The sequence below is a fragment of the Lepisma saccharinum genome, chromosome 14, assembly GCF_977018435.1.
Source record: "Lepisma saccharinum chromosome 14, izLepSacc3.1, whole genome shotgun sequence".
NCBI lineage: Eukaryota > Metazoa > Arthropoda > Insecta > Zygentoma > Lepismatidae > Lepisma > Lepisma saccharinum.
In genome coordinates, this window is record NC_139242.1 from 16,702,595 (window position 1) to 16,717,935 (window position 15,341).

Here is a 15,341-nt window from a genome sequence, read left to right on the forward strand (position 1 = left end):
ATAATCCAACCAATCAGAAAACAACACATTAGATACGGGTCATCATAATATTGCATAATAACTTGTTGCATAATATGATGCAATAATTTACCCTTACAAGCCATCCCAATGTTGCATAATAACTTGTTGCACAACATGATGCAATAATTTACCCTTACAGGCCATCGCAATGTTGCGTAATAACTTTTTGCATAACATGATGCAATAATTTACCCTAACAAGCCATCACAATGTTATGTAATGTTACGTAATTTAACTCGAAAGAAATTGTGACACTCATAGGAAATACGAGATGAAAAAATCACAGAGATGCAATACTATAAAATCGACAAAAACATCGTCAAAATAGGTTCACCACTGTGCTTAAATTAATAAAAATAGTAGGCTTCGTACCAAGTACCAAGTGTGGGTGTGCGTGGGTATGCGTGGGTGTGCATGGGTGTGCGTGAGTATGGGTGGGTGTAGGTGTTACATACTTTAACTCGAAAGAAATTATGACACTCGTACCAAGTATGAGATGAAAAAACACAGAGTTGCAATACTATAAAATCGACAAAAACATCGTCAAAATAGGTTTTCCATTGTGGTTACATTAATAAAAATAATAGGCCTCGTAAAAAGTATGAATTTGAAGGAATCTGGTTACTCTACTTTTAAAATATTTAGAGATAATATATAATATGAAAATTTCAATTTTATTAGTAAACAGATTTTTTATAAATAATTGTTTCTTTTAGCACAGTCGGAGAAAAAATTACCTGGGCCACGGGACCTAGAATCTCGTAACATCTTAAAGCCTGTTGTGTATGCAACCCAAATAACAAAATATTTGCTTAAGTTTGCCTGGTGGAGATGAGTTCTTGGGAAGGATGAAGCTTTGATAGCATGAGTCACATGATTCATGCACCAGTCACAACAAACAGCTGGGTGCTACGAGGCCTCCAGAAGAAAATGTCAAGAACTTGGTTTCTTAACAACAGCTACTCATAAGGAAATATACTGACTGATATTAGGGTCGATGTCAAGAAGGTCGAGTTCTCACCACAGACCACACGCTAATAAACAAAATGAGTTGTTTAAGTCCAATGTATGCACTGGACCTACAGATTAAAGTGGGATCCGAATCATGTGTTCCTCTATCTGGTATTGAACTGGGAATCCTTTGATTACATGGCAAAGACGTTACGATTACGCTTTCGGAGAGGCAATAGAACGCCTTGAAAAAGATACGAGCGAAAATTGCGACGTGACAAACCATATTTCGCCGTAAAGTTTTACCATATTTGGCCGTAAATTTTAAGATAAGACAATATTTTGTGGTCACAGGTTCGAACCGTGGGAGAAGCATAGATTTTTTTGTCCCATCTTTCGTTTCACGAGTTTATAATTCCTCCTCACCGACACAATTACCGCGAGTGGTAGAATAAAGGGAAGAAACATAACTGAAACATAAATAAACGGAAAAAGCGAGACAACTTTTATCCTTAATATTCTGCAGTCACTTCAGTTGCATTTACTGATGATACCTTTAAAGAGAGCCACTGTGTCTCCCTTGTCTTTTCCCTTCCTTTGTTGTCTCGCTTCGCTCTGTCACGATTGGTCTAATACTAATCAATGCAATGTTAATTACAACATCCAAACAACGAAACAATACACAATCAACTGCATCATGTCGTCGCCTTACAATCAAGGGGTCCTGGGTTCGATATCCGGTGGAGGCACATAGTGGCTCGATCCCACTTTAAACTCTAGGTCTAGTCCCGATTAGCCTTTCTGTGCATAAAGTGGACTTAAAACACCAAATCAATCAATTGACTGCACCAAACAACATTCCAATTGTTTTCGAATCGGAAAACAATTTAGATGCTGTAAAATGAGTAAGATGCAGTAATAAGGTGGGATTTTGGTATGGTATGGAACTAAATCGGTGGGGGTGTTCGATTTGCTTGGATGTTTGTTATTTGGTGTTGCTATTCTTTCACATTTGGCAAATCGTGACGATAAACATGAGTGATGAGTGATGATATGATGAAATTGATGAAGGGACACTCACCAAGAAAACCCATGCCTAAGCTGAGATTCGAACCAGGGTCCCAAGCCGTCGTAACGCGATGTGTTAACCACTCCACCACGGAGGTCTGATACTAGTGGATATTATACCATACTTTGTGTGATCAATTGGGATCAATCAATGGAATGACCAGGCATATTATTATTAATACATATTCATGTCATTACATCACGTCATATTATTTGGAACGAAGTAACATTAGAGACAACACTCGTGCTTTTTTTCCTTTCAACGAATTCCTTGAGTTTAGGTTAATCACAACAATAGGATAAATTATGAAACAAATGATAATGAATATGGGATTTTGCCAGTTATTACGAATTACCTGACACAATCACAATTTAGCAGGCTCGTCCTTATCGTCGCCATCAGTGAACAGGAAAGAAAAGTGATGTTACGTAACAAAAATTATAAATGTAAACATAATGGAAGAGTACTTATTTAATCTCTCACGAAATCTCCTACAAAACCGGAATATATGAAATATATGTATCTTAACACACGTTTTTGATTTCTATATTTAACTAGTTGAGACCGAGAATGGGAGAGAATTTTCACTTCGAGAAACCGAGACACCAAGACACTGACAAGTCTCGTTTCTTCTTGACACCTCCCTAATCGAGTTGTTCTGTTTGTTATTGGCAATTATTATCATTATTCTTCCTCTGTAAGTAAATCATAACAACGATTTATGATCAAATAAACCAGATAAAAAGGCAAGAATAAGAAAGTCATGCCTGCCCGGGACTCCATCCCAGAACCTTATTTTAAGATATTTGAAATTCTGGAGAATACATCCGTGTTTCGCGTGGCTTTCTCTTTCCTCTACTTCTGTTATTTTATCATACATGTATAATTAAAATCAATCTGAGAAAATATGTAGTGATTCATATTAGTGTGGTTAGATGCTACAGATGCGAACTTCAACCTGGAATAACCTGCTTCATATTGAACATGAAATTTTCTTACACTGTGACATCTTTTTTTTTTAGTTTTTGTTTTGTGCACACATAAGATAATCTGTACTGGACCTTCCGTATAAAGTAGGATACGAACCACTACGTGCCTCTACCATGTATCGAACACGGGATGCTCGATTACAAGGCGACGACGTTATCACTACGCCATCGAGGAGGCTCCGTGACAAAATGTTATTCACTCGATTCTTACCATAATGTATATCAAGATTGACATTATAGTTTTTTTTTCTTGTTTATTTTTGTTAACTACTTTTATACGACTCTTTCTATGTCTTTGAATTTCTTCTTGTTTCAGGAAAAATAATATATGCAGGCTGTATAAAAATCCCTCCGTGAAAATAGATAGAAGGCTCACTCTCGAGAACCAATTTATAAAAAGCATAACCATTAGGAAACTATTCAAACGTTAACTGATATAACTGCAGATGAAACAATACTTACAGGTACTAACGAAATAACTATTCTTGTATAGGCTCACAAGCAACAGGTATCTGGTGAGTATCTGGTATCTTACTAACTACGGGCGAAGGTCACTGAACTAAAGGGTGGCAAGGAAGCGTCTGCTCTACCAAACTAGCAGACCATGTCACGTGTTCCTGTTATCAATGAGGAGGAACGCAGCTTTCATATCAAACTAGAGACGTATGTTTTGGTTCTGTAGAACACTTTCTCGTCGTGGCCTTGAAGTTACCTCAGGACCAGTGGCGGTCCCTCCATGGAACAGAGGGAACAGGCTGTTCCCTTCTACTTATAGCCCTTTTTAGCTATTTAAATTATCTACCGTGCGTCCATTTCGATCTGCAGCCGAGAGATCGGGAGAAACGTGGCGGGCGGCGCTGATGGAGGTGCCGACATTTGCAGCCTGTAATGCCCGCATATTTTTATGGACATATGCAGACATTTATATAAATATTGCAAAACTAGCACTAACCTGTGTTATAAGAGTTGTTCAAAGTGATGTCCACCTACATTCACACATTCCTGGCATCGTTTGATGAAATTTTGATTCACACGCAAAAGTTCTTCTTCCGTAATTCTTCCTAGTTCTACCCTTATATTGTCTTTTAGTTCGTCGATGCTATGAGGGTTATTTCGGTAGACTCTATTTTTCAAGGTTCCCCACAAATAATAGTCACATACGGTAAGATCTGGCGAACGTGAAGGCCATAAACCTCTTCAAATTATTCTGTCATCAAACACCTCCATTATAGCGTCCAAAGAATCAGCGGCGGTATGGGCTGTGGCCGAATCTTGTTGAAAATACCCATATTGTCTCTCATTATCTGATAACAACTGAAAAAACGGCGCGAGTATTTGTGTGCGGTAGCTCTCTGAATTTATTGTGTCTTCAAAAAATATAGGCCCTATTATTCTTTTGGCACTTACAGCACACCACACACTAATTTTTGCATCGTGTAACGGAACTTCGTGTATTATTCGGGGATTTTCAGTGCTCCAGTATCTATTGTTCTGTGAACAAACATGACCACGCAAGTGAAACCATGCCTCATCCGAAAAAAATATTAACTGTGGATCAACAATACCATCTACAATATTCTGCAAAACCCAATTACAGAAATTTACTCTACTTACGTTGTCAGGGGGCCGTAATTCTTGCACTATAGAAACTCTGTATGGTTTTAATTTTAGTAGCTTAGTGGCTGTATGTGCTGATGATTTTGACACGCCCATCTCCTGTGAAACACGGCGTAGAGGTTTGTTTGGAGAATGTTCTTACGCTGCACCAATTTCATCGAGTTTTGCTTCGGTTAGAATCCGTCGTTTTTGCTTAGGTGTTTTAAAATTTAACGATCCAGTTTCTCGTAATTTAAGGACAAGACGTCTAACCGTATCTCTATGTGGAGGTGAAACGCCTGGGAATTTCTGTACAAATTGCCTACACACGTCTCGACACGAGTCTGTTTTCATGTAAGTGTCATACATAAAAATTCTTTGTTCTAACGTGAACCTTGCGGCTGTCATTCCAATCGTCTGACTGACACAACACACATACACACTGCAATAACACAAACAAGTAACGGCAAGTAACCAAGAATAACACTCTTACGCACAGTACGAAATTAACACGCTCTTGGTTTACATCTGCCTGCCACTATATTCACAGCTCTGTAGTCGCGAAGGAACAAAAAACTTAGAGCTAGGAGATTTCGGATTGCAAGGAAGCTCACGAACACCATTAGCTTTTAACGGTTCGTCTGCAACGTAATCTTGATACAGTGTTGCACATTCGAAACCTCCAAACGATCCCCATCGACACAAAACTCTTTCAAGGATATAAACTTAAGCAGGACGTTACTGGTCAAAACTATGATTAAAATGTTTTACAGAGTATTATCTGTGGCTCTTAATATAATTTCTAAAGCTTATTTATTTATGTATATAAGGGTGGAACTTGGAAGAATTACAGAAGAACTTTTGCATGTTATAACACAGGTTAGTGCTCGTTTTGCAAGATGTCCACAAAAATAAGCGGGCATTACAGGCCTCAAATGTCGGTATCTCCGTCAGCGCCGCCCGCCACGTTTCTCCCGATCTCTCGGCTGCAGATCGAAATGGACGCACTTTATATTAACATAATAAGAACACTTCATTCTTCCGAAATCAACACGCCAAAGAAAAACTTTCACAGTGACTGGACGTTTGTTTACTTCACCTACCCTTGTCGTCCCACCCTCTGCTGTCTGACGCCGAGCATTTCCGACCACGCGCGAAGGTAAACGATTCTCATGGTGCCACCTCCCACCACCACGGAAGCTGAACTCTCTAGCTGTTCCCTATGAGAGACATAGCGAATTCGTTTTCCTTCGAGTTTTTGCTATGTGCTAAAGTTTAATTGCGTCGTAGTGATAGTTTTGAGTGTATTAAGTCTAGTTTCCTAATCTCATTCCAAATTGCATCTGCCATTCATAACGAACTGGAAAAATGTTCTACAGTCTAAGCGTCTGCTAAATGCCTTGGCTAAACGCTGCGAAATAGCTTCCGAGGGAACAGCTCACGTCAACCTGTTCCAACAGCCCCAAGATGCACTCAGCGGCAGGCGAAGGACAAGAAAGCGAATGTTGCGAGCGTAGGGTAGCGAATGTTGCATGATCGACCACTGAAGACGAAAGCTTTTAGTTCATTGAACTTTACAGAAATGACAGTAAACCAACACTTATCCTAACCGAATTAAAAACGAAATCGTACACAATGCATATTCAAACAAGTTACTACAACTCTGTAAAATGATTAACTGGATACTCTTCCAGTGGCAAATTATTGTTGTCCTTGTTTGTTCCCGAGAAGGGAGTTTGAACAGTTCGGGTTTTGTCACAATTCTACAAATCTAGTGGACGTCATGAAAAAACTTGGCCATCTGATTGCCATTATTGCATTGAGGACGTTTGAATTACAAGAATGCACGCTCAACTGTACGAAAAAAAATCTACTTAAGAGATGAAACAAGTTTTGACAAAACATTTTTTTCCTCTTATCACTCATAAATAGCTTTTATTAATTTTTCTTTGTTGCGCATCAACAATTTTGTTTTTAATGTTTTCTTTACATTATATCATATTTGCTTTAACATTGGTATTGTAATAATTTTAACGTGCTTCATGTATGTAACTTCTGACAATTTGTAACATATGTATCGTATGTTCATTTGGTTCATTTCAACAAGGGTTGAATTTTACTTGGTCTACTGTATTATATTACGAAAAGTATGGGAGGGGAGAGGGACAGTGCAGGTCACCTGTTCCCTGCCTCATTTAGCACCGCACGCCACTGCTCCGGACAGTCCCTTCTGTGCAAGAAAGATATATTCCCATTGAGGTGAAGAAAAGAGCTTCTTTACCCCGATGGGCGTCCAGAAGGGGGGACAAGGGGGGCCACGGCTCCCCCTGGAAAATGAATGTGTACCTAAAAAGTATATATTTCACACATAATTTCATTTCAATCCCAGTCATTTATGTCAATTATTATACATTCGTTGAAGAAACATGAAATAGTGTTTTTTGAGAGGGCATCACTATTTTGGAGGAAAATATGTGTCCTTTGCCCCCCCCTGGAAAAAAAATACCTTGCTTGTCCCTCCCTGGAAAAAATCCTGCGGACGTCCATGTTTACCCCCCTTCGTGACCATCACCGAATGAGTCGAGACTTTGCGTGCCATATGTGCTATACATGTGCAATTATGTGCGTGAAAAATTTCCAATTGTGCGAGCTTAATAAGAACGCAATAAGATGTCAAAATCCGCGGAGCAGGGTAACGCCTCTCTGCGACTTTTAGATAATAAGCTCAAATTTCGTCTCCCATATGTGCTGATTTCAAGCTTCTGTTTGGGTTATTTTGCATCGCATTTTTACCTCTTGCTGTAATCGCGACGATGAACATGATACAAATGCTATGCTACATTTAAGCATCGACAGGTTTCGAACCGGAGAATTCTATTTTTATTTTTATTTGGTGTTTTAAGACCACTTTATGCACAGTAAGGCTAAACGGAACTGCATCTACAGTTTAAAGTGGGACCCGAACCACTATGTGCCTCCCACCGGGTATCGAACCCAGGACTCCTTGATTACAAGGCAACGCCGATACTACTGAGCCATCGGGAAGTCTAAGAGAGAGAGAGTTACGGTGACTATGCTAATGAAGAATCAAAAGTAGCAGAACAACTAATTATTCTTTAGTCAACATTGAGATCGTTAATAAATATTATGAATGTCAGTTCAAATGTAAAAAAAAACTTCATTTCCAGAGTGCGTTACAAAGTTACTCACTTTATATGACGCTTGGTGAGCGCCGGAACCGCTTGAACAGGTGAACAAATTCCCGATTCTCCCTCGTCGGGATCGAACCCAGATCTCTCGCATGGCATCAAACACCCACCCTAACGACTGAGCTACCACGGCACATATAGTATAATAGCCTTTGTAATTAAGGCGAGTTATTTTAGCGTTTCGTTCTATGTATTTAGGCGAATAATTTTTTGACATATAAATTGTATCTCTGCTTGGTTCTGCGACTTGGCTTGAGAAGAGGCGATTTTCTGACGAACAACATTTCACCTGACAAGTCACGTGACTTTCCTGCATTTCCTGGGCCTGTTGGCTTTTGCATGAAAGACGAGTTGTTCATGAGACAGACAGAATCACCCGATCACCTAAAGGTGCAATGTGTGTTGCCTACCATCCTGCATTATTTACTGCCATTAAAGTCTTATGGGGAAGAACTTTTTTCCACCACTGTACACCTTAAATTCTGACATAATACCTAAAACTTTTATGTACAATTGTTTCAATAAGTTCAGCATGAATGTCGCTCTACATCAAGTGGAATATACATATTTATATAACAAGGTCCTAAAACGCCGGCAGTACAGTATACATTTTCCTGCATTATACATTCAATCTTCATTGTTCCAATAGGGCATAAGGCTGTAAAATTTTCCCAGATTTTACATTTTAAGATCTTTCAACTTGGTCCTCTGAAAAACGTAAATTCAAGGTTCTACTGTTTTAGAGCCAGAGCAAACACCCGTCAGACATTGCACGACTTCCTTCTTCATTGTATATGACACAACAACAAAAAAATAATATAAACTTTTGTTGACTATGCCCTTAATATTCACAATACCTCATATGAAAAGATGACATTGACTGAAAAATGTTCCGACATACTTGCTCCACCCCACCCTAAAATGTGCCTGGCCAAACTTAGATCACTTCAACATGGTTGTATTTATCTAATAAGAATCAACTGACATACTTACTAGAGAGAAATTTGTTAGGGTGTGTAAATTTCGTTTCCAGTTTATTAAAACTTACCCTCCTCCTATGGAAATATTTTCTTTCTTTGTTTTTGATTCTTCTGTTTCTGGGTAAAAGAGCTTTGCATAGCAAAGGGCAGCAGGTGCTGACATCACAGATGCTGTGAGGAGATGAGCAGGAGGAACATTGAAATTTATGTACGCTGCCATCACAGACCCTGAAAGAATGAAACAGTAAAGGGTTGAACATTCATTAATTCGAGTCCTACAACTTTTGTTTGTTTGTTTGTTTGTGTGTGTGTGTGTGTGTGTGTGTGTGTGTGTGTGTGTGTGTGTGTGTGTGTGTGTGTGTGTGTGTGAGAGAGAGAGAGAGAGAGAGAGAGAGAGAGAGAGAGAGAGAGAGAGAGAGAGAGAGAGAGAGAGAGAGAGAGAGAGTGAGAGTGAGTGAGTGAGAGTAACTTAAACCTAAATGAGAACTGAATCTACTACACCCACAATTTAAAGAAAGCTGTCTCACTACATTGTAAAAGGGGGAGACAGAGAGAGAGAAAGAGAGTAATTTAAACCTAAATTTGAATTGAAACTACTGCACATATAATTTAAAGTTAACTTTCTCACTACATTGTCAAGGGGAGAGAGAGAGAGTGAGTGAGTGAGAGTGTGTGTGTAACTTAAACCTAAATTTGAATTGAAACTACTGCACACATAATTTAAAGTAAATCGTGTGTTGAATCTTAGTATCCAGTTCAGCGAGCCGAGAGTCTGGGCCTGTACAAGAGGGCACATGGCTTTGGACAACATTATAACATTATAACATTACATGTCTTGTAAATGAGAGAAAGGTGAATGAACACACAGACATTCAAGCAAACTGTACAAAACTGTACAAAACGAAATGTATCTATGTATGTACTACTGTATATCCATTTAAATAAAATAATTCCCCTCTACTTGAACATTGACTGGATCTGAAAAGCACAAAAAGCCGCCAAATTCAAAAGCCCGAGCACAATTCGTGCTCCCCGCTTAAGGGGTTAACCAAGGTTCGAATTTGGGACATTGGGCTTCAAAGCATGTGATGCATAGCACTCCACCACAGAGGCCAGCAAGCTCCAGTCTTGTATCAACAGGCACATATGTTCTAGGCTAGATAGGGTATCTCCGAAGGCCAGACTAAGTACAGCAAATAATCGACTAGCAAATAATGACCATGGTGAAAACAATAATTTATGGGCACCTTTACGTTAAGCTATCACCAGGCTTCTTCTTTTAGATTCTTCTCCGACCAGCACCTGGAGGCAACACGTGATGTATTAGCGGTGGTTTTAGCCAAAGCGCTGGACAGAGAAGTCTTCATTTTACCATGGAGATAAAGCCTTACAGAGATGCCAAATCACTAACCAGCAAGGGATTTTTCCCAGGAAAGGGAAATTTGAAATGAAACTACAATCGGAGGAATGGGAAAAGGGTCGCATGTGACAGGGAAATTTCCTCTAGGGCAAGAACAACACTGTCCCATTGAACACATGCAGAAGCGAGAGGCCGCTGGCTGACCTCACTTTCCAACCAACCAAGAGGTTTTGAAACATTCGACTGCTTTATTTATGACTGGAGATGACAAAGGCCAGGCCCATTTGCGAGTGGGAAATCACATTGAATCCGTTTTGCATGGATTTTATTTACTGTACTGAGTGATTTAATTATACACTAGCGGCAGAAAGTTTAGACTCACCTATGAAATTTTTTGTTTAAATGAAAATATAATGCTGTAATAATAATAATAATAATAATAATAATAAATTCTTCATAGTGCATATATTTGAAATTGTATCGGTATGTTACACACCAACCTACATATAACACTGTATAGAAGACATCAATTTTTCACAAAAAGTTAAAAATGTTAAAAAAAGGCATCAAAATGCATTCATCACACTGCCTGTTCGTAAATGTGTCCTTCCCTTGATTTGATCACAGCTTTACATATGCGTGGTATTCTTGCTGTGAGTTTTTCTAATTTCTCTGTTTTCATACCTTCCCAGGCTTCCAGTTGACACTGCCACAGCTCCTCCACAAAGCTTGGGGTCCTTGCTTTTGCCGTCCTGTCAAGTTCCTCCCACAATAGCTCAATTGGTGACAAATCAGGTGATTGGGAAGGCCAAATCATTGACTGCAATGCTCCTTCGGCTTCCTTTCCTGCGGCATATTGCTTACACAATTTTGATGTGTGTTTAGGATCATTATCCTGTTGTAGAACAAATCCTCGACCAATTAATCTTGTCCCGGATGGTACAGCATTGCGTGAAAGAATACGATGATACTGTTTCTGTTCCAGTGTTCCTTGCACCAACCATATTGTTATCAAAACATCCCCATACCATGACACTTCCTCCTCCATGCTTCATTGTTGGAATAATACAAGCTTCCAAAACTCTTTCTCCAGGGTGGCGATGAATGTATTGGCAAATGTTAGAACCAAATTTTTCATATTTTGATTCATCCGTCCAAAGTACTTGTTTCCATTGTTCGATGGTCCAGTTAGCATGATCTTTGGCCCACTCTAGCCTTGTGTATGGCTTTCAACAATGGTTTACGAACTGCTACTCGACCAAATAATCCAGCTGCACGCAGACGATTTTTCACTGTTGTAACAGACACTGGTTGCTCTCTGGCTTTATTTATTTCTGCGCATATGTCCACTGCCGAATGCCTTCTGTCACGCTTACTGAGGATGACAATGTGGTTGTTCTCGATGATAGACATCTTCCTTCGACGCCCACAGCATGGCCGATCATCATGACTGCCAGTTTCCTCTCTTCGTATAACTGCTCTACAGACACTGCATTCGTAAATGTTTAATTGTTTTGCTATTTGTCGGTTTGACCATTCAATTTCCTTATATGCACATGCCTTGGCCCTAATTTCTTGGCTTATATTAGCCTTTTCCCCCATAGTTGCTGGTAAATGTGAACTTGTTCCCGCCTTTACGTCCAATTGGGCACTAATACTTCACAAGGTTCAAATACACATAGCACGACAATAGCAGGTACTGTAGGTTAAAATTACACACAATCACTTCTGGTATAAGTACCACTGACCCCACAATAACTGGTCAGTAACTCACACAATCAGTAATATCATTGCAACGTTGAAGATTAATATAGAGCAAGAATGTATTAAAAGATAGTGAGAACTTGTTAACAGCATACTGATAACAGAGTAAAAAGTTTATAGAAGAGGACTGCACACTGATATTACATAAACATCATTCGATAAATAGATTAAAATTTCCAAGACATATCAAAACAGCTTTAAAAACATTCTATAAATATCAATAGTGAAATTCCAGCACAGTAGTGTCACCTGTTGTCACATTTTAAACTTTACTTTCAGTGAATTACAAATTTTTACAGGTGAGTCTAAACTTTCTGCCGCTAGTGTATATGTTTTGAATGATCTGGGGTGTGTCATGTAGTGAACGAAAATGAATGATATAATTAACAAACTATTGATGAAACAATTTACTTGGCTTTTGTGTGAGAATAAGCTTCAAATCGTGAAGATGTGCAGGCCTCTGGCATCCCAAAGAAGAGAAGAATGGATTTGATTTAGTTTTGTTATTTAGTGTCGCTTTTCTGCCACATTAGTTAATCACAACAAAGAGGATGATGACAATACAATGAATTTCATGAAGGGACATTCACAAAGAATATCCATGCCCAGGCCTGGATTTGAACCCGGGAGCCCTGGCATTGTAGTATGCTGTACTAATAATCATTTGACCACAAAGGTCGGTAAGATAAGAATGGAGTTTCTGTTCAAATGAAATATTCAAGGTAAGAAGTTTATTATGTATTTTATTCTTGCATGTAAGCCTACTTAAATATTTCATAACATGGGCCTATTTTATAAATAAGCATGAAATATTTTAAATCCTTTCCTTACTGTTTCTATATTAATGAAACTGACATTTTTTATACTTATATTTGTAAATTGTAAGGTATGTGCATGTCACATCACTTCAAAATCCAAGAAATTGAACGAAGAGGAGCCTCCCATTTGAACATTATGATATGAAGAGAGATCCCAGGTTTTGAAACCAGCATACGCCACTGTGTATCAAGGCTAGTTTAAGCAATACATGCACACACACACAAAGTGTCACCATACAAACTTAATCAGCATATGCAAGTCATCAAGGAAAATACAAGGGAGAGCCAAAACCTTAATTTGTCTTTGTTTCTTGTCTAGTAGATTTATGTATGTAGGGTTGTACAAGTTTTCTGCATTTTAACACAGACTTATTGCTCATCTACATATATTTTCAACTTTGTGTTAGAGCCTGTATACAGGCCCGTACCCAAAGGGGGGAGCAGCAGCCCCTGCCTTGAACCATGAAAATTTTTAATTTGAACATAGAAAAATTATGTTGACGGTATTTCAAATTGTGCATGAATTTCGAATTTGTTCTTGCACAAATGAATAGGTTGTTTCTGGACAGAGACAGGCTCTACAAGTCTGCAGTCTGCAATATTGGGCTATTTTAGTTCTATAACCATTAATGCAAGGCTATCCGATGTTCCGATTTAGTCGGGACAGTCCATTCCTTTTAATCCATGTCCCGACCTTTTCGCCTCGGCTCTGACACTACGTGCTATAAGGGAAGAAGGACTTTTGCGCCACTACAGACATTGTACTGGTTATGTAGGACTTTCTGTAGAATACTGTGTACATTATAAAAATTGTCTGAACATTTCGTAACAAAATGGGCAAATTTCTCTACAGTGTATAATATGAGAGAAAATTCATTTCAAATTCACCTGTGGGTCTGCCCCCCCCCCCCCTTCAAAAAAAATCCTGGGTACGGGCCTGCCTGTATACCTTAAGAAGAATAAGTCTTTGAGGTCCACGTGCAGTCACTGATGAGTGATGTGCCACTGTGAAGACCTTTCCACCCATCCGCCTGCAAACTGTATGAGGATCTTCCTCAGACGAAGAACTAAATTAAATTAACTAAAACTAAATTAAACTTTCTCCTCCATTAGTAAACTTGCTGGTGTGGTAAGCCTGCACAGAGATATTGAAATTTCATTTGCGAAGAAATTTCTGTAATTTTTAGGCTGTCAGAGTGCAAGAAACCACTCCCTTCACTGGTGCAAGTGTATATAGGAGGCGCCATCTTTAAAATGACATTTTGAAGCACACTTGATTAGTATTGAAGCCTTGAGGTCATTTTGTAAATAATAGTTGATTGATACCTCATGTAAATTTGGGCTGTATATAGTCTGTCCTACAATTTTATTCGACTTTTAAGGTTTTCATTGGACTCTCATAGCTAACTTCTGTTTGATATTTTGTTTAGACACTATGAACCCTCAGAAAACTGAATTTTATCCTGCAATCATGCTGTAGAGGTCCACAGTTGCCACTCATGGATTAACTTTCCATTTATTATAGTATAATTAAGCCTTGTTTCCACATTAAAAACACTAAGTTGCTGACCAAGGCAGTTTATTGAGATATAAAAACACTTAACACGTAACGTTTCAACTCTGTATCAGGGTCTTCCTCAGACGAGGAACTAAACTAAAAATATCTTAATAAACTTCCTTGGTCAGCAACTTAGTTTTTTTTCCCCATTTATTATGAATAAAATGCATGGCCTATAAGTACTCAAGTATTTGCTTGGTATGCCTAAATTAGTTGCAAACTAAAGTAATTTTGCTTTTCAAAATGCACTGTATATGTAATTTACCCAAGTTCGGAGACAGAGTCTTGAATACTAAGTTTAGATCTTGTTTCGATTTTGCAGAGGTCTTTCCTTGGTCATGTCTCAACAAGTTTTGAAGTGTCTAGTCTTGTTCTCATTTGGATTTTTAAAGCCTCAGTCTTGTCTCAGTGCCATCATCAGTCAATTATCACATACAGGAATTTCTGTGGTTTGGTCTAATTGTAAGTGTGCAATAAGTGTTCCTCCAAAATATTCACAAAATGTTCTGTATTTTTGTTTTTCTTATGTGACTTCTGTGGAAGCAAAGTTAGGTTGCCTCTTCATAGTTGTGTGGAACATTGCTTCAGAAGATGAAATCTACAAGGTGGAAAAAGACACACTTATTATAAACAACAAGAAAAGTAAGTCTTGATGCTAGTGAAATAATTAGAATAACATGAGAATGTATCTAACTGTACATAATAAACCCATTTTGAATTCCTAGTATGTGTGTCCAAAAATGAGTATTTTGTCAAACAGCAATTCTGGAAAAGGACACTTGTGTGCTTCCTTCCATTACTTTGTCTCTCTCCTCTCTCTCTCTCTCTCTCTCTCTCTCTCTCTCTCTCTCTCTCTCTCTCTCTCTCTCTCTCTCTCTCTCTCTCTCTGTGTTTCCCACGCACTATGTGGCAACATCAACCAGGCTGCATTGCCTAGTTCAGGCAACAGGCTGACCTTTCTTCGAGGCATACAGTTGTCACCTCTGACCTTTCAAGCAAACACTGTAAGTTTGTATCACATGGATT

The 15,341-nt window shown here is 38.7% G+C and overlaps 1 protein-coding gene across 4 annotated transcripts in view; it reads right to left on the reverse strand.

Annotated features, from left to right (window-relative positions):
- Positions 1-15,341, reverse strand: part of LOC145998703 (putative transporter YutK) — a 176,988-nt gene that overhangs the window by 31,503 nt on the left and 130,144 nt on the right. For all 4 annotated transcript variants that reach the window (XM_083135187.1, XM_083135189.1, XM_083135188.1 and 1 more), the window contains one exon: positions 8,884-9,043. In XM_083135187.1, coding sequence (XP_082991313.1) covers positions 8,884-9,043 — 160 coding nt within the window. The remainder of the gene's footprint in view (positions 1-8,883; positions 9,044-15,341) is intronic.